At 40.1% G+C, this 22,361-nt stretch overlaps 1 protein-coding gene across 2 annotated transcripts in view; it reads right to left on the bottom strand.

Annotated features, from left to right (window-relative positions):
- xylt1 (xylosyltransferase I) overlaps nt 1-22,361 on the bottom strand; it is a 56,436-nt gene that overhangs the window by 24,199 nt on the left and 9,876 nt on the right. Inside the window, exons 1-2 of one of the 2 annotated variants that reach the window (XM_058417091.1) lie at nt 7,485-7,582; nt 2,138-2,609 (exon numbers count right to left, since the gene is read on the bottom strand). In XM_058417091.1, coding sequence (XP_058273074.1) covers nt 2,138-2,492 — 355 coding nt within the window. In that variant the 5' untranslated portion in view covers nt 2,493-2,609; nt 7,485-7,582. Of the gene's footprint in view, nt 1-2,137; nt 2,610-7,484; nt 7,583-22,361 lie in introns of those variants that run through there. The other variant, XM_058417083.1, reaches the window with a different exon arrangement.

Raw genomic sequence — 22,361 nt, 5'->3', positions numbered from 1 at the left:
GTCACTAAAAAGCACATAATATATTTATTATTAGATATGCAGACAGGACAGGCAGATAGACAGGACAGGCAGATAGACAGGACAGCCCTGGATAGACAGGCAGGCAGATATATAAATATCATCTCCAGGCATCTATCATGTACCATCTTGTCTATTTGTGTAAAAATAAGATTTAAGTGTCTCTGGGATGCTGAAAAAAACATTCTAAATAAATCTAATCAGGAACAGACAGACAGAGAGACAGATGGACAGACAGGACACAAGGAGACCTGATCCCAGCAGCCCCACAATAAAAATGTGAGAATATTATTCACTGTATGTAACATTGTTTCCTTTGGATAGGAAGAAAGGAAGTAAACATTTCTTATGTCTTAACATCTTAACTTAAAACACAGCAGCTTTTGGTGTTTACTGTAAAACAATCTTAGAGCACAGAATAAAAAAGAAGCCTTTACAGCACAGTGTTAACAGTAAATGATTTCAGAGTAGTTTTAAGTAATTCTGCTGTAAGCGCTAGTCCAGTTCCCTGCAGGCTTCAGTCTGCAGATCGGACTTTTCCTCTTGGCTGCTCCACCCAAACGATGTTCTTAGAAAACCTGCTCGATTTAGAAACCTGTCATGACTCTTCTGTGGTCTGACTTTCATGTAGTCCGAGACACTGCGGGAGAAAAAGCCACTGGCGTTTGCCTTCAAAGCCTTCATCGATTGCCTCATCCAATAATTACATGAAGCTCCACACACACACACACACACATATAATGTAGATGTGGTTTGCTATGGTTAGCTAGAATTACTCTCGCCCCAACACCCTCCAGATCCCGGACTCTGGTCTCTGTGGAGACGACCTCATCATATCTGTCAGAAAGCGCTGGGTTTTCCGGAAACGTCTGTGTACTGAAGTCTCGAACGGACCCATCACCACTCTATTTAAACACATCCGCCACCCTGATTTGCGTTCAGGGCACAAAACACTGCATAATTACATGAATATGTTTTCTCTAGTCAGCTTTTGGAACGGGAGAGAAAGTTTTAAAAAGGAAAAAAAGGAAAGAAAACGCTGCTCAGTGTGGCAATTACAAGCGTCTAAGCTGGCACGGAAATCCACAATCTCATTTCCAGCCTGTCTCTGATTGTAATTACAAGTGCCGCGGCTGTCTGTTGCCAGTCCTGTGAGGCTTAATGAAGCCCCTCCATAAACCTCTACTGACAGCACTGCAATTAATTCAGGAAAACCTCCATTATCTTTACTTTTATTTATCTTTCATTCCCACCACGCTCTAATAATATTTTTACTGCTTGTCGAAAAATAGCTATTTCTATAATCAGTCATAGAGAGAAGATTTGATTAAATAAAGAATAGAAGAAAGAAAAAAAACCCACACAAATAATACAAAAGCTTTTTTTTACGCTTTGACTGCAGTGGGGAAATGTTGCTCTGTCATTAAAGAGAGTGATAGATTTTTAGAGTAAACACTGACTACATCGAACAAACACTCGCTCCATCTGAACATCTAAACCACAAAATATTCAGCTCAGATTTCAAGCAAAATATGAAACGAAGCTGTGCAGCAACAGCGTCAACCTTTAAAGAACTACACTGTGATAAACTACTGAGACTGAACCAAATGCTGCTCTTAAAATAGTGTTTGAATTAGTTATTAATTCATATTTTCTTAATTAGACCAACTGAGAAAATAATGGAAGCAGAAACAAGCAGGGGGTCCAAGCACGTTTTGGCGACACCACGTAGCCAGAAGGCAGTGGTACCATCTGCGCTTGGTCCCAGGGAGGTATAATCATTTTCAAGTTCAAGTTGTTTCTGGATGTTGCCACACTTCCTGTTTTCGATAGCCCTACTAACTTGGCTTGGACGAACTTTCGGTCCTAGCTTTGTGTTGATTGTCTTGTGATCTAGTCTTGTGATTGGTCTTTATGTTGTATGTTTATGTAGCACCAGGTCCTGGAGAAACGTTGTTTCATTTCACTATGTACTGCGTCAGCTATATGTGGTTGAAATGACAATAAAGCTTCTTGAATCTTGAACTTTCAAGTGAACTGAGAAGCTTGTTTATTGAATTTAGTTCATGGTGATAACATGAATTAATTAAAAAAAAGCTGTAATATGGAGTGTACTCACCCTCTAGGGGGCAGTAGCGAGTGACTTTCTCAGGCATGAGCTGCCTGTCTTTGTGTCGACAGTACACCTCAGCAATCTGCTGTCTGCACTCACTGGTTTTAGCGCGAGACAGAGCTGAAATGGCCTCCTTGCCTGTGATCTCACATTTGGGCGGCTGGTCATATTTGATCTCGGATGTAGCGATGACCGTCTTCTTGGCCCGTTGGTTGTGATTCCGTGAAGGGAGCGGTGTGAGGGCGGAGTCACGATGGAGCCTCACCCCAGTATGGTTCAGGCCGTAGTGGACGAGCTCGTTGGAGCCCTTGGCCTTCTCAGGTGTCTCTTGCTGCCGCTTTTTGGAGGTGTGGCGCTGCATCTGGAGACGTGACGCGGAGTTACTGTTGTCGATGCTCTCGAAGTCTTTGGGCACAGAGTTCTCATTGTTGCTGTCCACACGGACCTTCTCCTTGGGACTCTGCGAGTAGTAGACTTCCTGGAGAGACAGAGACAAAACAAATCCAAAGGTCAGGTGAATGCCGATGCCAAATACTGAACAATGTTACCTTGAGAACAAGCGCTAGAGATTCAACACCACATTCCAAAACCAGGAGAAACACAAAGACCTTGCAGGAGAACAGAGGTTACTCTGATTACAGAAATCATTATTCCATTAGCATTCTAATCAAGCCTCGCTCGGGACGACCGCAAAGCTCTCACCGCTTCCTTAAAACGTTTCCTGTGTGATGAGAAGTTGTGAGCGAACGGCGAAGGTGAGGACGTACGTGAGAACTCATTTTCTTTTTCACGCTGATGAACAAATAGACGAAATGCAAATATAAAAACCACCAAGGAAAAAGGGGTGGGGAAGGACGAGAGGGCGTGGCCTGATCACTCATTCACACTGAGAATGTGAAACAAAAGTCACACATTATAATATATCATCACGCAACAGTTCATTAAATATGTGCAGATTTTTGTAATCCGTACATTTTTATCTTTAATTTATTATTTTATTTGTTCAGACTTTCAGAACACAGATTATTAAAATATTACGATATACTGAAATTAATTAGAAACACAATATTTATCTGGGAGTCTGAGTTGGGATTTGATTTTATTGGGAAACTGTAAGTCATACACACACCATTCACATGTATGAACATGATTTTGCGTAATTTTGTGCACTTTATTATTGATAAAAATCAAGATATTAAGAAGAATGCAGCATTTTGAGAAAATAGTCAAGAAAAATAAGAACTGTTACATCATGTAAGAAAATGTCTACAGATAGAGTACAGAACATTACGTTTTAGGTAATGATTGATTCCAAGGATATGATATAATATGGAGAAAGCTGAAAAAACGGGACACAAACTGTAATGTGTGAGCAACTGTTGGTAATAAAAATCAGCATAAACAGAGATTATGATAAGTTTCCCAGAAGTACTTGGTGTTGTGTGTGTGTGTGTGTATTGTGTGTGTGTGTGTGTGTGTTTGTATTTGTGTGTGCGTGTGTGTGGGAGGAAATTACAGGCACTGGGATTAATAGCCTGAGGAACCACAGGAGGTGAGCTCGACTGCCGGGGAGAAAGAAGGCTATCGATCGATCACTCTCAAAAAATCTGTCGTTTCCCAGGATGCACTGCTCTGTAGTGCTGAGCCCCCCGCCTGGATCCGCCCGCTCCTCCTCTCTATTCTTATTAAACACACTTTTTTTTATGCTTCTTCTTCCTCCTCTGCTTGTCGTCCTCACCCTGTGTCTGCAGTCCTCACCACGATTCCTTCAAATATCAAACGTCTCGGTTTAAGCCATCTTTACAATTTACCCTGGTTATAAAACCAGCACGATTCATTAATATACATAAGTAAACAAACTTGGAAGCGCCCTCATTTCCCACCTCTGCTAGCTGCTAGTAAACTAGCCCACATTACTCTGTGAGATTACAGTACTTCGGTTTCTTCCTTAGGTTAGGTTTTCTCACGGATTTATTCAATACCAGGCAAACGTGTTAAAATTATAATGTTACCATGACAACCATGATTTGTTTGTCATCAACATTAAATAGGAAAGCTAACTAGATAGCACTCACGTTTTGCAGTATGGCAAATTGTGGAGAAGTACTCGAGGGTGCTTCAGATAGTGAAGGCTCTTAAGATTCCTAGAAAACCTCTAAATTGGGATAGTTCTACAGAGGGACACATGAGGAACCCTGATGAGGATGGGTTCTAGATTTAACATTTTGTCTGTGATTGTGCAGAAAAACAGCTATACACACACACACAGACTCTCCCACTACATACAGGTCAGTCCTGTAGGATGGGTGTGTCCAACACACACACACACCTCCACCTGTTCAGCTGTTGAGCTGAATGGATGTCATTCAATGACATCACACACACACTGGTCTTTTCAGTCACTGAGCAGCTGTGTTAGCTTTGTGTTACCATTGTGTTAGCATTGTGTCTGGCAGGTTTCTATATTTACCCCCCTGCCTGTATGTGATTATTATAATCGTTTGTGTCAACAATGACATCACCCCAACCATCGCCCCCTCCCCCCAACCCCCCTCCCCATTGTTTTTAACCAGCCTCTTGTCAGTATTGCAGAGCAGTATCCAGTACTTTTAACGGTCACTACTTTCCAGTTTTTTATTTAAATGCTAACACGGTGTTGACTTTGTGTTATATATCGGAGAGCCAAACTGCTCTAATGCTAATGTGACTTTAATGTTCAGAGCTGCACAAGGAATTCATGCAGCTATTTAGCCGAAAGCGCTAATGAATTGTCCGTGGGCTGATTTTTAAACAGAAATCTTGTGTTTAAAACACACGAGGGAACTAAAGTTATTAATTCATGCTGTTTAACAAAATCTACATGGAGTTTGGAAGCTGACAAAACTATTTGAATGTACATTTATTCAGGTTAAATATTTTTTTGGGTGGTGTATTTAATAATTGTACATTTTAAAATGTTTTTTAGACAAATAAAATAGTTCTACTTAAATAGTGTAATAATAATAATAATAATAATAATAATAATGAATAAATCCTAGGACTTCAAAAATAGGTTTTGCATTTCATAAAAATGACCTACATGTGAGTGGGTGGGGCTAACTTGACAAAGTTTTATTCTTTAAGCTGCAGAATCCTATTATACACACAATTTCCACAATTCATGATATATATACACCATGAGATACAGTTTTCCTAACAAGATGCCAGAAGTCCAGCAGTGTTGTGTTTACTAATAAAAAATGGTCATTAACTTTTATACACATTAAATAACACTAAGCATGAACATTATCATAACGTTTGTAATCGATATATCGTTTGACATTTTATTGCGATATTGATATTATATCATCATATCGTCCAGCTGTGACGTGTCACCGTCATTAGATTGACGAGAGCCGTAGTTATTAGAACTGTGTGTGTTCATGTAAAAAAAACACACAAAAACAAACATAAGAAAAGCCAGAGTCCGAGAGCGAGCTGACTAACTCCAGGTAAAAAGGATATACGATGTTAGAGCCCAAAAGAGGCCGTAAATCGCACAGCGCTGGGACTTAATGGAAACCCTGTTAGTGGACGATTAGGAGAGTCGTAAATAGTTCAACAGCGCTTGAGCAACACGAGTCGATGTGTATTACTTTAGCTGCAGTGAGCTTTTCAGCTCTGAGAATTACAGCGCCGAGGATGGAAATGTGTTTACAGGTCTCTCTCTCTCTCTTTCTCTCTCACACACACACACACACACACTGCTACAACAGCCATATGGATGAAGAGGTTAAAGCTGTGCTGCCCTTTTAGCCTTTTCTCCGGTGACGCCTATACACAGACAGGATGTTATGATGATCAGAGAGCATTAGATAAATAGCTCTCATCCTATAGCGATAAAACAGGACATCTTTCTACTGGACAAGGAATTTCTTTTTGACGTCAAGCTTCAGATTTCAGATGATACGAACCTTCTGAATCAGTTCTTCCATTTTAATTCTCAGACCCTCTAAACACAGAGATGGGTCTCTCAGCCGGACAGCGGCGACGTTTTCCTGACCTCATGAACTCACGGTTCAGGGTCACGCCAATCACCTTCCGCTGTGAGTGTGTGGCCTCTGACCTCGCAGGATGGGTGAGGGAAAGAAACAGAGGCTCACTCATGCATGTGGAATTCTAGTCATGTGTCTGGCTGCTGAGGATTCTGGGAATACCGATGAGCGCTGATGGCCCTCAGTGATTTTTTCAGAGACGACATGTGGGTCACACACACTAGTGTATTAGTGTATACAGAGTGTGTGTTGCTATGTGCGTGTGTGTGTAAACAGTGTATGTGACAAGGCTTAAGCTTGCCTTTGAATAAACACTTATATACAACACAAACACACAGAAGAACATTTAAAAGCATAAACACACTGAAAGAGAACAGGAAATTTATCCAAGGAGTACACACTGGAGTAAACACTGCAATAATGATGACACAGGCTGTTATTCACTTGCTGTCCTCATTTTTCTGAAATTACAGATTTTAGGAATTGTACCGATGCGGTGTCCAGAATGGGTGTCGGGTATCAGCAGAAATACAAGATCCAAACAGGTCCAAAACAAATCTCTGAAGTCCTGATATTTGAATTACCTGTAGAGCAAACTAATTTAACACCATGTAAAGGTCACATGATAAGAGTTTTTTAACCCAAGTTACCATGGCAACAGTGCTTTGTGGCTGTAGAGAAGTCGAGTGTTTCACTCATGTTAGTATGGTCAGTTTAGATCATCATCAGAAGTGAAGTGCTTCAATTAAAAATGAAAGGTGAAATGAAATGAATCGGATCTGTAACAACGTCGGACGATAATCAAGGTTTTAGCAACGTGACCAGTGTTACTACTGTGTCCTCTCTGATAATAAGTGTTACACCGGTCTCATTCTCCCCTTTTAGACGTTATGCAATGTCAGAGTCTTAGTTATGACCGATACTTGATACTAATATGGATCTGATACTGATCCAAAACCCTGATCTGATACAGATCCAAAAAAACCAATCCAATACTGATCTGGATACTGACCCAATAATAATTCGATACTCATGTGATACTACTGATCCAATACCACTCCAGTACTTTTTTACTCACGCCCATTTTTAACACCTATGTCACTCAGACAAAGGGGTGGGGCTAAACACAACATGCCATTCTCTGCATTTTAAGCTTGCTAAACAAAGCAGCTTTGTGAAACATTTCAGAATAGGGGTTTGTTAGATTTTAAGACTTAAGAATCCTGTAAAGCCCTGCGTTTTTGTTCACTTATTTACCCCAAAACACAGAATTAATAAAAATAAAAGCAGGACTGTAGCGAGGAGGAACATGAACTTACGTGTCTCAGGGTTTAGCCGTTTCTGTAACTGCCGAAAATAACATGGCTATGGGTTTCAGTTATATGACACATGGCTCAGACATTATGTAATATCACTCTGTGTGTGTGTGTGTGTTGGGGTGGTTGTGTAAGAGCCAAAGTCTGAAACTGTCGTATCAGGTGAGCTCGAAACACCTCTCAGAATGGTGATATATCCGGTGCGGTAAAACAAAAGGTGCTCTGTGGAGGTGCATTCCACACACTGCTGTTACTGAACAAGAGGTGTGTGTGTGTGTGTGTGTGTGTGTAGCACACATTACAGTGCAAGCCTATTTCTTTTGACAGGCTTAACCACATGAAGCAAGTCATGCATCTTTTCATGCGTCTTCACACCTGCACCACCAGGTTTTTACACGTACACGATTTTATTTGACATCCAAATGTGTGTGTGTGTGTGTGTGTGTGTGTGTGTGTGAGAGAGAGAGATTTGTAAGGCAAACAACCTAGGATGCCAATATTAATGGTTACCAATAATACAGAGAAGTCTTGTGAGCACACGTTTTATCAGACGGCACTGAAATACAACCAAACATGAGTCGAGAAACTTCTGTGGCTGAAACTTGGATGCTGTCCTACGCCATGTATTTAGGGCCCTAGGTAGGACATATAGCTTATATAGCATATAGGGTGCAAACGTAGCAGGAAGCTTCACTTGATAACAGATTTTAACTGATGCTAAATATCATCAATAAGCAAATGATACTTTGGTTAAATCAATAAAATTGAATAAAAAATATTCGGCATATTAGTGAAGCATTCCAATTCATTTGAACCAGAAGACAGAAAACCAGTCATTTCAGACAGAAAGACGAGACGTACAAACTAATAGAGCAGAAAAGGGGAAAAAATAAAATGTAGATGAGGAAGTGAAGAATCCACTTCTGCTTTGGGGCGTTACAGAAGTAAAAATAAAAAGCTTCAGAAATTTAATTAGACTTTTTTCCACTCCATTGATGGGAAATTTTATGAAAATTCTACAATTAGTGTTTTCCAGCACTGACTAATTCTGTTACTTGAACATAAATGTAAGAAAGGAGCGTGGCTACATACAGTGTGTTTGTGTGTGTGTGTGTGTGTGTGTGTGTGTGTGTGTAATAATGTAAAAGACGTCTCCTGGAAGAGTTTATAACCCACAATGATGCTGAATTCTGGATTCAGGGCAGTGGTAGCTCAAGTGGTTAAGGCTCAGGGAAGATCAGGGTTCAAGCCCCAGCACCACCAAGCTGCCACCATTGGGGCCTTGAGCAAGGCCCCCAACCTCCCCCTGCATCAACCCTCCCAGTGCCCTGGGGCACTGCATCATGGCTGACCCTGTGCTCTGACCCCAATCCCCAAGGATGGGATATGCGAAGAAAGAATTTCACTGTGCAGTAACGTATATGTGACAAATAAAGACAACTTGATTGGTCAGAAGATGGTGATTAACTGGCAGTCTTGATTAATGACGATGTTTCAATAGTAACACTTACTCCTGGATCGGATACGTCATTGGATTTAAGAGTATTTATGGTGATGGAGATGTTTATGTATCGTCTATGAAAAGAGTCTCCAGTGTCAGAGCTTTGTAACAGTCAGACATAAAGCTAGAAATGTTTCATGACTGAGGAGTTTATAGCAACTGTAAGGAACACGAGAACAGGAACCTGTTCCCCTGTGCTTGATGATGAGAGATGTTTATTGATAAAAAGTACAACACGCCGTTGTTTAATGAATAAAACTCTAATTGTTGACAAATTTCTGTGGAAGAATGGGATGAAAACTCATACAAACGTGTAGCTATAAGAAAATAATCAACTGTGAGGTGGTGACCATTACTCAGCTTCATCACACCACTTTTCCCATAACAGCATCACACAGTGATTATTGCTCATTTAAACCCTTATAAGCCCCCTTATTCTTGGACATGATTCACAAAGAGACCAGTACTGATATTTTTACAAATGTTCTGTCAAAAACGTCACTCCAGCTCACGTGGAGATTTTGAGTCCCAGCAGTGTGAAAATAAAGAGCTAAACACGGCGTGTGGATTAGGAGGTGCGAACTGAGCTGCCTTTCACAGCTCAGGGACCAAGCTTAGGGCTTTTAGTTAGAAAATCTGTTTGGAGAACGTCGCATGGCGTTTTGCCAGAGGAAGGTCTCTGAGCACCTGCTGGGCCACTGCCTGATTAACAGCATCTTCTCTCTCTTCTCTCTATCTCTCTCTTCTCTTTCTTCACTCTGTCTCTCTACCTCTCTCTTCTCTCTCTCTCACTCTCTCTCTCTCTGTGTAAAGTTGTGGATTTCTGAACGAATTATTTGTCTTTGAATGTGCGCTGAAAAATATTAAATCAACTTGGTTAGTACCACCGCCTTTTTTCATGAATGAAGAGGAAAAAAAACCTTTAAATGAAATAATTATGCAAAGAAATTGTATTACTTATTTTAAATAGAATTAAAAACATACCATAAATAGTATAGTATCTTTAGACGTTTTATAAACAGACCTGCAATTCATACGTGAAAATTGCGTTTTTATAAAAGAATAAGAAAATAAAAATGGGATAAATAGAATGAAATTTATTTAGAAGATCATTAAAAGGAAACTTAAAATTCACTTTGTGTTCTGCTGAATATTTTATTTTTACCAAACTGTCCTTCCCTGGACTCGTCATGGATCCCTGCTAATTTTCCTGATTTACAAATTCCATAATTAAAACAAACAAATAAACAAAACCCACAGAATCCAGTCTGGGGTGAAATAACACTGTAGGTTACAGGTGAGTTCCCTGTAAATGGAGTCTGTCTTAAACGTGAGTGTGAGACGTGTTTAATTCGACTCATCACGCCGAGTCTGACTTGCTATTTGTGTAATGATATTGTTGAAAGATTTTAGATGCTAATCCACTTGTCTTGACGTTGCTAGAGATGCTAGGTGAGCTTTTTATCTCATTACCAGCCTCGACAGCGTGTCTTGTTTCCTCTCCTCTCAGTGTGTGTGTGTGTGTGTGTGTGTGTGTGTGTGAGAGAGAGAGAGAGAGAGAGAAAGAGATAGCAATGTGTATTAAAATGGAAGGTGCTGCTGCTTTTCCCTGCTGTAGTATTAGAGCGGCTCTGTCGTCTTTCCTTATTTAAACTCCTGTTACATCAGAACAAACAAGCACCTCGGGCGAGAGAGAGAGAGAGAGAGAGAGAGAGAGAGAGAGAGAGGTAAAGCTTCCGAGGCGGAGCGTTTAAACAGGCATACAGATGAGGCCGCGCAGCAATTAGCGAGTATTCACTATTCACAGCTCGCAGCGTTTTAATGAAACACTCACACTGCTGCTGCTGGAGGAACAGGACGGTCGATACGCAGATTCCACCACATGGACGTCATGTTTACACACGTGACAATAAAACGTGTGCTTCTTCTCTTCACTACCGGTTTATCACCCAGGTCTCAGTGTGAAGGTCTGTGATCAGCTTGAACGTGTTCTGCATGACTCAGGGCTTTTTGTTTTTATTTGAAAAACACTTTTGTCATATATCTCAATCATCAGCTAGCTTGTATACAGTGCCCATGTTTCCCGGTTGCCTGGCAACAGAGTTCTGATTTTAACCACGTGAAAGTGTATAGTGTTCAGGGTTCAAGAAACTTTGATTCATTTGATTTGATTCTGATTTAAGTTCTGTCTGGTTCTCCATGTGGTCCAAGGTTCCAACATGTTCTTTCTGTTTCAGAGTTCTGTATGATTCCCAGGTTCTAATTCTAAAAATTTTCTGGTTCTCAGTTCCATATGGTTCAGAGTTCATTAGGGTTAGAGTTCTGTCTGGTTCAGGGTTCCTTCTCATTCAGAGTTCTCGCTTGTTATACTCGCTTCTTGCGGCATCATGGGAAATCGAATGTTGCTCACACAACTAAGGTACCACAAAAAATGAGATTGTGTGATAGTACCATTTTTATCACATAATACAATGCTTATCTTAATATACTCGATCTCTGATATAGTCGATCTCTGATATAGTCGATCTCTGATATAGTCGATCTCTTTCTGATTTGATTATTCTGTTCTATCTCAAAATACAAAGAAACTCAGAAATGAACTCTAAATCAAAGCAAAGTAAACCTCAAACCGTACGTCAAGATCTAAAGCTAGTTTTAAAAAGTCTCTATATGTAGCGCTACGGTTTTCCTGGGAAATAGAAGCCGCCGTGTTCTTGGTAGCGCGACCGCACGAATGTCGAGAGCTGCATGAAATTTTCCAGCTGGGAATGTTCTGAGTATTTATCTCCAGCTCTAGTCCCGGTTCAGAATAATCCGGAGGGAAAACCACAGCTGTGAGGATGAGGATGCCAGGACATGGACGCTCGCTAACTAAGCCTGTAATTTGTGTAGGAGCTAAAGTGAACCTGCTGTGGTCCACGGAGAGGACGGGAAAAAAACCCATCAAACAAGCTTAAAACTGAGGGGAAAAAGAAACAAAAAAAGAGCTTGACCCACCCCGGCATTAGCTTCACTAAAAATGACAGGAAGCATTTTTTTAGCATTTTTTTTTTCAGCTGATCACCGGTGTTGTTTTTTCCTTTAGGTTCCTGGCACCAGACTCACTCACATAGTGCTATCAGGTTATACACACCTGGCATTTGGGTGAAGATTGCTCTGCCAGAACACACACAAACACACACACACACACAGACAAATACACATTGTCTATCAATACCCCCTTTGTAATGTAAAACTCGAGAAGCATGGCACACTTAATTGGTTTCTCGGTGCATTCTCCATTTCAAAGGCGTGGGCCAAGAGCAGAACTCAACAAGTCTCAATTTGAGTTTGTGAAAAGTGCTAATTCAAGGAGAAACGCACCTCGTTTATAAAAGGACACACAGACCAGTCTCAGAGCTCTAAACACTCTAGTTATAGTGGTTAGGAAACTGTAATGATGCTATGTCATCCATCTTTAATACACTGATTATCACACATGATTAATTATATCACACATGCAGCTCTCGAGGCATGTTTCCTCGTCTCTCTCTTTCTCTTTTTCCCCCTTTTCTGTGACCGCAATATCGCACTGACTCACTCGCACTGCGGGTTCTGATGAATCATCTGAAAATAACCGTGAGTCGCTATACGATCATTTCACTGCACAAAGACACTAATATATAGAGTCTAAGCTGCGCTGTCACGACTCAATAAATTAGCCTGGATCCGGGGAGCGCAACAGCTGCAGAGCAACCTGTCGGGAAGAAAAGATTAAAGCGTCTGTCTCTGCAGGAGGAAAAAGCATATCACCTGAGAAAAAGTATCACAGAATGTTTATTTAGTTCTCGCCTTATAGCGCTGTAGTACGGCAAAATGTCACCATCTTTACATTTTCCTACAATGTTCCTGATTTACACTGAACTCAAGCGTGACTGATATGACAAGTCCTATTAAATCTTTTATGTTTTGACGTTATTAAATGTCAAGGTTAAACTTAGGGCGGGGTTAGTGTTAGACCAAGGGGCGGGGTTAGTGTTTGTAGAGCAAATGTCAATCAAACAACCCTTAAGGAATTTTTTTTTGCCAACCATAAGAGCTTTAAAATATACACTTAAGAGGAAATCTCCAGTACTGTATACAGTCCAAAAGTACAGAGTGTTTTCCTCTCAGACACGATTTACTTATCACACTGAAATTCAGAACGCAGACATTCTCAGTGTGATTACAAATTACGCATAAAGCAGTAAAAATTACTGAAAAAGTTTTTTGGCAAGAATTTTTGTGCACAACCAACTACATGCATAAACACATTTATATTTAGTCTTCATTTAAATGATTGATTCATTTATCTTCCAAAATGGAGGAACGTTCTGTTTTCTTTACCCCAAAACTGATCCGTTTAACTTTCATTAAAAACGCCTTTTCATTTTCCTAAAACACAAAAAACTAATATTTCAGATCAGTGCATCGATTTCATTTCACATTTGCTTTCTCAACATTAACTCGAATTTTCTCCAGAATGAAAAATACTCGCTCGATTGTTTGGACATCACGTGACCGCCGTGGTGTTGGATGGATTTCTCCTACCCTGAAGGCATTTCTTTCATATTTCATATTACAGTGACCCTGAAATACCGCCATCATACATGATCCCATAATCCCTCTGCTCTGACCCTGATTCACATTCAGGTTTATTCCAGAAATAACCTCTGTGTGTGTGTATATGTGTGTGTGTGTGTGTGTGTGTGTGTGTGTTTATTTCAGAAATGGCAACTTTATTTTAGAATAATCAGTGCTGTTATCTGATGTCACATGACCTCCATCCCATGATCATGTGTGAACCAAACATACTGTTTATCTTCATAATAAGTGAAATAAATGTAAATTAAATAGTTAAATCTGGTACTTTTAAGAATTGTCCCTTGGCGGAAACACTTCAAGGTTCTACATAGAACTCTACCACAGAGAGTCTGTCCTTACGAGAGAGCAGCCAAAGTAGAACAGGTTTCTTTAAGAACCCAAAGGCAACTGACCCATTTTATAGGTGCAAAAGATTTCTTTGTTCTTTTAGAAAAATGAAGCTACTCGTCTCAGTTTTAGTTGTTTTGGGTTCTCAAATTTGTGTGTAGTCAAGAAGAACCGGGTTAACAGTTCTAACAGGACCCCTTGTCTGAATCCCATTACTTAGATGTTCTATAAAGAACCTTTTAGCTTTTCTCCAAGAGACGAACCGGAGAATTGTTCCTCTGAGCTGTAGGTATGCATCTGCAGGTGGCAACATGGTACTGTGGAGAACTTTTTGGTTCTTTACAGAACATTTCCATACATGCCACAAAAAGGCAACTAGAACTCCTGAACTCAGAACTTCTGTTACTCAATTGCTGCTCCACAGCAGAGGTGTTCAATGATGTGTACATCGGCGTTGTTTAGCAAAACACGCTCCTGATGAATTCTTGTGCCAAAATGGATGGTTGAGATTTTTTTATATAAATTAGCAAAAACATTATAGAAGAAATTTACATTTCAGCTGCAGAATGTAAGAAAACATGCAGCTTATTGAACGTTCACAGCGTTCCTGGAACATGAACCGAGCTCTCATGTGCGCCGTTTATCTCGCTAACTATACTGTGGTTTCAACCACCAACACCTAAGAGTTTTTATTTCTGACACAAATAACCTGAATGGATTACAAATAGCTGCAGTGTAGGTGTTGAGAAAAGCTCATGCACTTCACACCCACACATCCGTCCTCCTAAAACTGAGAGAGAGAGTGGGAGAGAGAGAGAGAGAGACGTGGGGAAGGCAGAAGGGCAGAGATTAGGAGAGAAAGAAAAAAACAAGGCGAAAGTGCTGATATATGGAAAGTCATGCTATCTCTAAAGCCTAATTTGAAACAGTGATGAGACGTACAATGGACAGCCTCACTTCAAACGCCTGCGCTATTAAAGAAAAAAAAAAAAACATGGAGCGTGTCTTGTTAAAAAGCCTGTTAAAAACCAGGCCGAGATTAGAAAAGTGTCAGAGCGCAGAGGATGGAGTGAGGAGTGGAACGGAGAGAGAGAGAGAGAGAGAGAGACATTTAAAACAAAACATATTCCTGCTCTCTACAAACTCACTGAAATTATTATTATTATTATTATTGTTGCTATTATCATTACTATTATTATTGTAATTATACCGAAAAGTCTGAAAGTTTGTTTCCTGTTGTGTTGGAGAAGGTTGTTGAGTCAGTCATATCAGCCCAGGATATAATTAATAATAAACCCGTCCTCTATCTTCCTCTTGCTGAAATGACAGAATATTTAAAGCAGTAGTGTGATTGCTGCATTGCTGATTCAGCACTCAACGCCCACGGGACTCTGAGAGAGCACTGAAAGCCAAAGTGTCGCTTATCAGACTCGGAAATGAACACCCACTGCACACGAAACCTACTCCTCCACCACAGTGGACATGTTTCTCTCAGCAAATCATACACTACTTGTTTTTGTTTTTTTTAATTATCATTAATATAACTATTTCCCATAGCAGGAAGTGTTTTATTACTTTTATACTACAGCAGTCTGCCAAGGACATGTTGTATCCTGCTGCTGTGCCAGCACCAGCCTCTCTGGAAGTTAGGAAGTAGTTTAAGGAAAAAAAGTAAACCACAACTTGTGTAAAATTGTAAAATCTTTTGCGTTGAAGATGTTGGAAAACTTTCGGGAAATTTATGAAAATTTTTTCTATTGACTGTTACAGAGCATTGACACTGGAGACTCTTTCCACTGCTGTTTACAAATTTCACTCAATCATCTGCTGTTGGAGTCTTTGTGTACCAGCGGTTACTATAGAAATGATAATAATAATAATAATAATAATAATAATAATAATAATAATAATAGTAATAAAACTACATATTAATTCCAAGACAAAACAGAGACAGTAAGAAATGTTAGATTAGAACTCTAAATGAATTGATGGATCAGATCCAAAAAAAAACCCCTTTATTTTCTAAAAGAAGGATGGAGGAATGTGAGTCCTCGATGCTAACAGGTCTGAGATTTTTTTTTTTTTAAATTAAAATTGATATTAATTTGAAAGCTAGAGATCTGCTTTGATGTCCACTTTGAACGTTGATCTTCGGAGCATCAAAGGAAAAATAAATCCACTCCCTTTATTCTTTTGAACAAACGATGAACATGTGCCAGGACACAAATATCATCATTAACATATCATTTGTGTTGGATACAGAATCCGACTGCATTTTTTCCCAGGAATTTAACCTCTGGAGAAGAGAAAAGACGTTCTGGATCTGAAGGAGAGAGTTAATAAGAATCGATATTTCACTGAGTTACTGACGGACGAGACGATCTGAAGTGCATCGGAACAAAGTGTTTCATTATCCAGGCATACAAATGTGCAGAACAGAAGAGAGAAGAGAATTGTTTGGATTTAATTTCATAAATGTTTCTCGTTGCAGCTGTTTGCTGATTGAGACGTTAAAAGCCTTGATGTGACTCGGACGCGATCGGTATTCATCCCGGAGCCGAGCTTTTGTGATTTCGAGCACTCTGCTTCGTTAACGTGTGTAGAGGAGTTTTGTTTATGTTTCCTGATGAGAGGTCAGTGTTACACACTCACGGGACACATGTGTCTTTACGTGACCGTACAAAGCCTGAAACAGACGAGTGTGTAATCATCTCTGGTGCGTGTACTGGACACACAGAGGGCCAGAAATATTCCCCGTGACACAGGACATGTCGTGGGCGAATAATCATACGAGTTGCAGCGTCAGACCGCATCCTGACAGCGAGGTCCATACCATACCGTCCAGCTATTCCCCTCTAATTATGTTATAGTGTGTCTCTCTCGCTCTCAATAAATATATACTCAAGTCTATACAGACATCAAACTACAAAGAACAAGGGCGTACTCTACAAACTCTAGCCAGTTCTATTTCTGATATTTTTATTATAGAAGTGGACACGTTTACTCGTCTGAACATGACGCCAGGTTGCCAGATCTTCATTCCAAACACTATTAACGAGATCCAACATCAGGATGAGCATCACAGGCAAATCAGGACGTTAGAATTACAAGCTTCATTCGGATTCATTGGCAAACACGAGTTCTGTTTAATTATAGGCTACTGAATATACACGAGGCATAGATTTTACACCAGAATAAAAAATACTGCTTTGACCTCGGTGAAGGTTCAAACTCAGACAGTGATCATCATAGAAGCTTTTACACCACAGCGCTGTTGGATTCTGGATCCTGATTGGTCAGGAGGTGTTGATTGATTTCCTATAACAGTAGCTCTGACATCTTCTGCTTTACATTAACTCGCTCGTTATGGTTTCTATATAGTAACATCTCATTCACAGACATCTGTATGGTACTTTTTTTTTTTTACTGTAAGTTTATTTAACATTTATAGAAGTCTCCAGTGTCAGCGCCTTGTAACAGTAAGAGGTAAAGCTGTAACTTAAGCATTTCGACATTAGAAACAGTGAGTTTTTACAAACAGAATATTTCAGTGCTAACTTTCAGATGTTCCTGCATTATCACAAATAACAAAAATGGAACCCGGGTATATGATAAGATATTAATAATGGGAAAAAATCATTTTGAGAGTTTGCATGGCTCTTAATAAATGTGACTTTTATCACTGCTTATTTTTAACTCTTCCACATCCTCTATGGGGTGTGGGTAATATTCTCTTTATTTGTTTTATTTTTTTGCGGAAAGGTTTAAAAAAAGCCAATCCTGCACACTCTGACACATATTGAACTGTCTGCTGTTTGAGGACGGTTTGGTGTAGGATTTTCACAAAAGGCTAACTCCCGGGGCAAACTCCCACCTCGCATTTAGGGGGAAAAATGTGGAACTGGGGGTGGACCTGGAAGCTGTGTGCATGAGTGTGTGTCTGTTTGAGAATGAGTGAGTGAGAGAGAGAGAGAGAGAGAGAGTGAGTGAGAGAAAGCAGTGTGTGTTCTCCGTTAGCTCTGAGGGTCCACAGCCTCTCTCTCGCCCAGCATCAGCGCCATCCAGGCCCCCCGGGACCATTTAGCCAGTGCAGGCCTATCCATCAGCCGAGCAAATCCTCCAAACACCCTCCAGAGTGAGAGAGAGAGAGAGAGAGAGAGAGAGAGCAAGAAGGAGGAAGAGGAGACGGCGAGGCCACCGCAATAACGACTTTAATTACACTAACGATGCTGGGTTTTTTGTGGAAAGCATTTTAGTGGTGCTATAAAACTACATGAAAACGCTTTGTGGACGAGCCCACCACAGCCGCAGACGTTTCCGGAACTTCCAGAAGCACGGGTTAGCGAGCGAGACTTAAAGACAAGCGAGAATTTTTTTATTTTATTTTTCTAATGAAAAGTGCCTCTCTAACGGTAAGCAATACTTCAACCCGAGGAAGAAGCAGTCGAGGAATAAGCAGTTAGGGATGATCTGCGAAAAAATAACATCTCGGCTAATTACAGCCATTTGTTCGCCTCGTTCTATTAACTCTACGATGGATAAGAAGGAGGAGGAGGGAAAAGTGTTGCTGTCTTCCTGATTTGGCAGTGTTTCAATCGCCATTACTCTATGCCGCGTCTCAATGGAGTCTTTTGAGCACGCCTGAGATCATCAGGGAGGCTCTTAGAGTCACTCAAAGGCCACTCTGTGTGCATTTATGAGTGGCTGTGTGTGTGTGTGTGTGTGTGTTTGGGATAAAAATCATTTTCATAATTGATTGCTTAACACCGATGCTGCGTAGTCAAGGTGCAGCTCAGATCGGCGACTCTGTCGATACTTAGCTTTTAGCGAACATTTAAGTGAGAAAAAGAGAGAGGGAGAGGGACTGAGGCGGAAACAGCGACTGCATTAATCGATCTGTTCTGTGTTCATCATTATAAAAAAACAGCAGTCTAAATGAAAATCAGGCGGACATTTTTACGATTAAGAGATTTTACAGGTTGTAGAGTGGCTACTTGTGATCTGCACCATTAATAAAATAACACTATGAATTCACAAATTGATTTTATTTGACATGAAATTTAAATCATTTCAAATATCTGCTGTGACACATCTGAGCATGAGACTCCGTAACCCAGGGGTGCCAAAATTTACGTGCCAAAATCTTTACTTTAAACTTCTCCTGATGACATTAAAATATGGCAAAAAAACCCATTTCACACCATTATGATGACCAGAGGCTGTATTATAAATTCCATTTTTTCCTAATATATAGCACTATTTAGGGTCTATAAAGACTTCATGTTACACCCTATGGAGTGAGCATGTATAGTGAAGAAAAAGCAGGGAATTTAAATGGTATCAGAAAACACTGCTGTACATAAATAAATAAATAAATAAATAAATGTTTAGATTTTACAATATAACTGTTGGCATTTTATTTCTTATCCCTATTCAGAAGTGAAAGATATAAAAAGACTTTTCTACTACAGATCACATCATTACATTTGACCAATATTTAGCCCCGCCCACATGCCCTGATTTGGTTCTCCTGTATGATGGTGAACAACATTCAATTGAACAGACTCAGCAGTGATTATCATGAACAAATGTGATGGACAGATTTGTCTGTTAGAAACACAAAATCAGCTCCAGTAAACACGCCCACACACCGGCGTCTGAGGCAAGGCCCAGCACAGAGTAAACAACTCCACAGGACTGCATTAAGGCAAAATGGCCTCAAAGGGCTTCGAAGGGGATTAATCCAGGGATTTGGGGTGGGCGCGAAATGTACTGAGTTTTTCTTTCTCCAACACGGATTTGTCTGGAAGTCTGAATGGTTGTCTTGTCTCTTTACGTCTCACACACATTCTGTTTCTACTCTGCATCATTTTCTGGATTTAGTCGTGGTTCATTTACACTTGGAGTACTACTTTAGCATGTTGCTGTCATTGCTAATTACAGCAAGTAACATTACCTTCTGTACGGAATTCCGTATATTCTCCACGTATCCATGTGGGATTCATCTGGGTTCTGAGGTTTCCTAAGTGAATTGGCTTTACCCAATTGCCCCTAGGTATGAATAAGTGTTTCCCTACTGCCCCTTGGTGATGAACTGGTGTCCCATCCAAAGCCTATTCCCTCCACACACCACACACAGAGCGTTCCCGGGAAAGACCCCGGATCCGCCTCACCAGGATCAGGGACGTCTCTTTCGGTGACTGAACAGAAGCACTACAATAGCTGGATAAATATTTCCTGCTGTGGGTTTACGCTTTATTTAATGAGACAGAGTGACTGTTTGTCTAACAGCCTTTTTTTATTTAGCAGAGAGACAGAATTTGTCCACAGCTAGCGGGGGGAAGTGTTAGCAAAACCTGATCCGAGTCTGGAGGACATGCAGGGCCCCAGTAGGAATTCTCACTGTATTGCCAACTATTCATAGTATTCCCTCTCTCTCCCTAACGTTTGAACCAGTCAGGTGATTACTGCTGAGAAGGAGCTCCCATTTCAATCTTTTCCAGGTCATGTGATTCCCAAATCCCAGGAGGCACGCTCTGGAACCAGGCCCTTTTCACTCACATGCACTCAATATTATAACCACCATTTATATTATCAACAAATCACCAAAAAACACTGAACAGTTCAGATTAAAGGAGCAGTATGTCATTTTTCACACACTCTATTGCCTGCACAGCTAAGCCAAGTCTTTCTCTTTATAGGTTAAATTTTCTTTTTGCATAAAGGGGGCGTGTCAGTGAAGTCTGAGAGGGGTGGAGCTAATTTCAGGGATGGAAGAACTCGAACAGCCCGAAACAATGAAAGTCACTACATGGCAATAACGGTTTTTTCTATTGCACTATTACAAACATATTATACTGCTATCCATGAATATGCATGATTATGCAAATGAAGACAATCACAGTATCATAACATTAGCTAGGTTGCTAGCAAACGCGCTCAGAGGAGTGAGATTTCAGTGTCGGAGTCTTGACCTACATCCTAATTTTCTCACTGATTTATTCGTCATTATTGAATATATAGTATATAAAATATGAAGTCACCATGACAACCGATGTGTGTTCATTGCTAGTTATTTTAGCTAGCAAACGAGTTTAAATGTTTATAATGTTTAGAAGTTGTTGGAAACAATTGCAATTGTTCTTCAAATACTTGCATATCAGACGTGATTGGGCCAGAGCTGTGGATTTAATTTTGTGACATCACAATCTCGCCAATGCCAAACCCCAGCCACTGGATGCAGTGCCGGGCCCAAGCTCAGATAAAATGGGAGGGACAACAATCTGAGCTCCACCCCCAAACAGGATTGTACTGAGAGAATTTTTAAAAATCTGTAATATCGTGTTGCCGTAGGATTATGTTCATCATAACTCGTGTTTCTGGTTATATAAATGTATATAAATGTCAAATCCCCTGCTTCACACACACACACACACACGGACAGCAGGACAGACTGATACACTGAGACTGATCTGTGAGTGATTGACGATCAGTGATAAACTGCGAGAAAGAGACTGAGAACAAATGAAGAGCGATGTGAGAGAAGTGCAATCAATTAAAGCAGAACTTCAGTAAGCCGTATTCACGCTGTCCTGTCCCACACGTCACATCAGGACACTGGGCACCAAGCAGAGTAATTACAGCAGAGTTAAACACCACACTACACTCCACTCCTTCCCTCTGCACAGTATTTACTCCTCTGTAGAAAAGGCAAATAATAATTTTACTTACATCACTTACAAAACACTACTAAAAAAAGGAAGATTCATTTTTCTTCATGGTGCTCTCAGGAACACGATGAAAATAACCCCAGAAAATTAAACAAAAACAGTCTTAAGAAAACAGTTTTATTACATATAAACAATAAGCCCTTATTTTTTTCTGTTATTTATTTCAGTTTTTCATTTCCTCCATAAACTTCCCTCTACTTCTAATTTACTCCGCCCACACCTCCATATAAGGCCACACCCCACACTATGCAGACATCCTCAGCAGCTTTTTTTTGAACATTTCTTTCAAGTTTTCTAAAATTCACACAAACAGCCATGAGTTACAGCTGCTGAAGTGCATGAAGGAACTGAGCTCCGCCCTGCGTGTGTGTGGCGGCCATTTTGTTTTCAATTTTCATTTTCATACACACTACTGAACATTTCAATACCATTTTTATTTTTGACAATACAATAAAAATCATAGCACTAGTTCAAAAAGAGACTTAAAACAACAACAACAAAAAAATTAGCATATTGTGCAAATTAGAACATAAGAAAAGATTCGGGGCTAAATGGTTCTCTAACCTTTTTTATGACTAATGAATCATGGGAAGTAAAGAATGTTCATGGTGCGACTGATCTCTCACTAGTAAAGAGTCTGAAAAATGTTTACAATAATAGATTTGTTTAGAAAGTAAGCCACGCCCCTTTTCGATAATG

This window comes from Hemibagrus wyckioides, linkage group LG02 (genome assembly GCF_019097595.1).
Source record: "Hemibagrus wyckioides isolate EC202008001 linkage group LG02, SWU_Hwy_1.0, whole genome shotgun sequence".
Classification (NCBI taxonomy): domain Eukaryota; kingdom Metazoa; phylum Chordata; class Actinopteri; order Siluriformes; family Bagridae; genus Hemibagrus; species Hemibagrus wyckioides.
The sequence above is the reverse complement of the archived record's forward strand: the minus strand, read 5'-3'. Positions and strand labels throughout refer to the sequence as shown.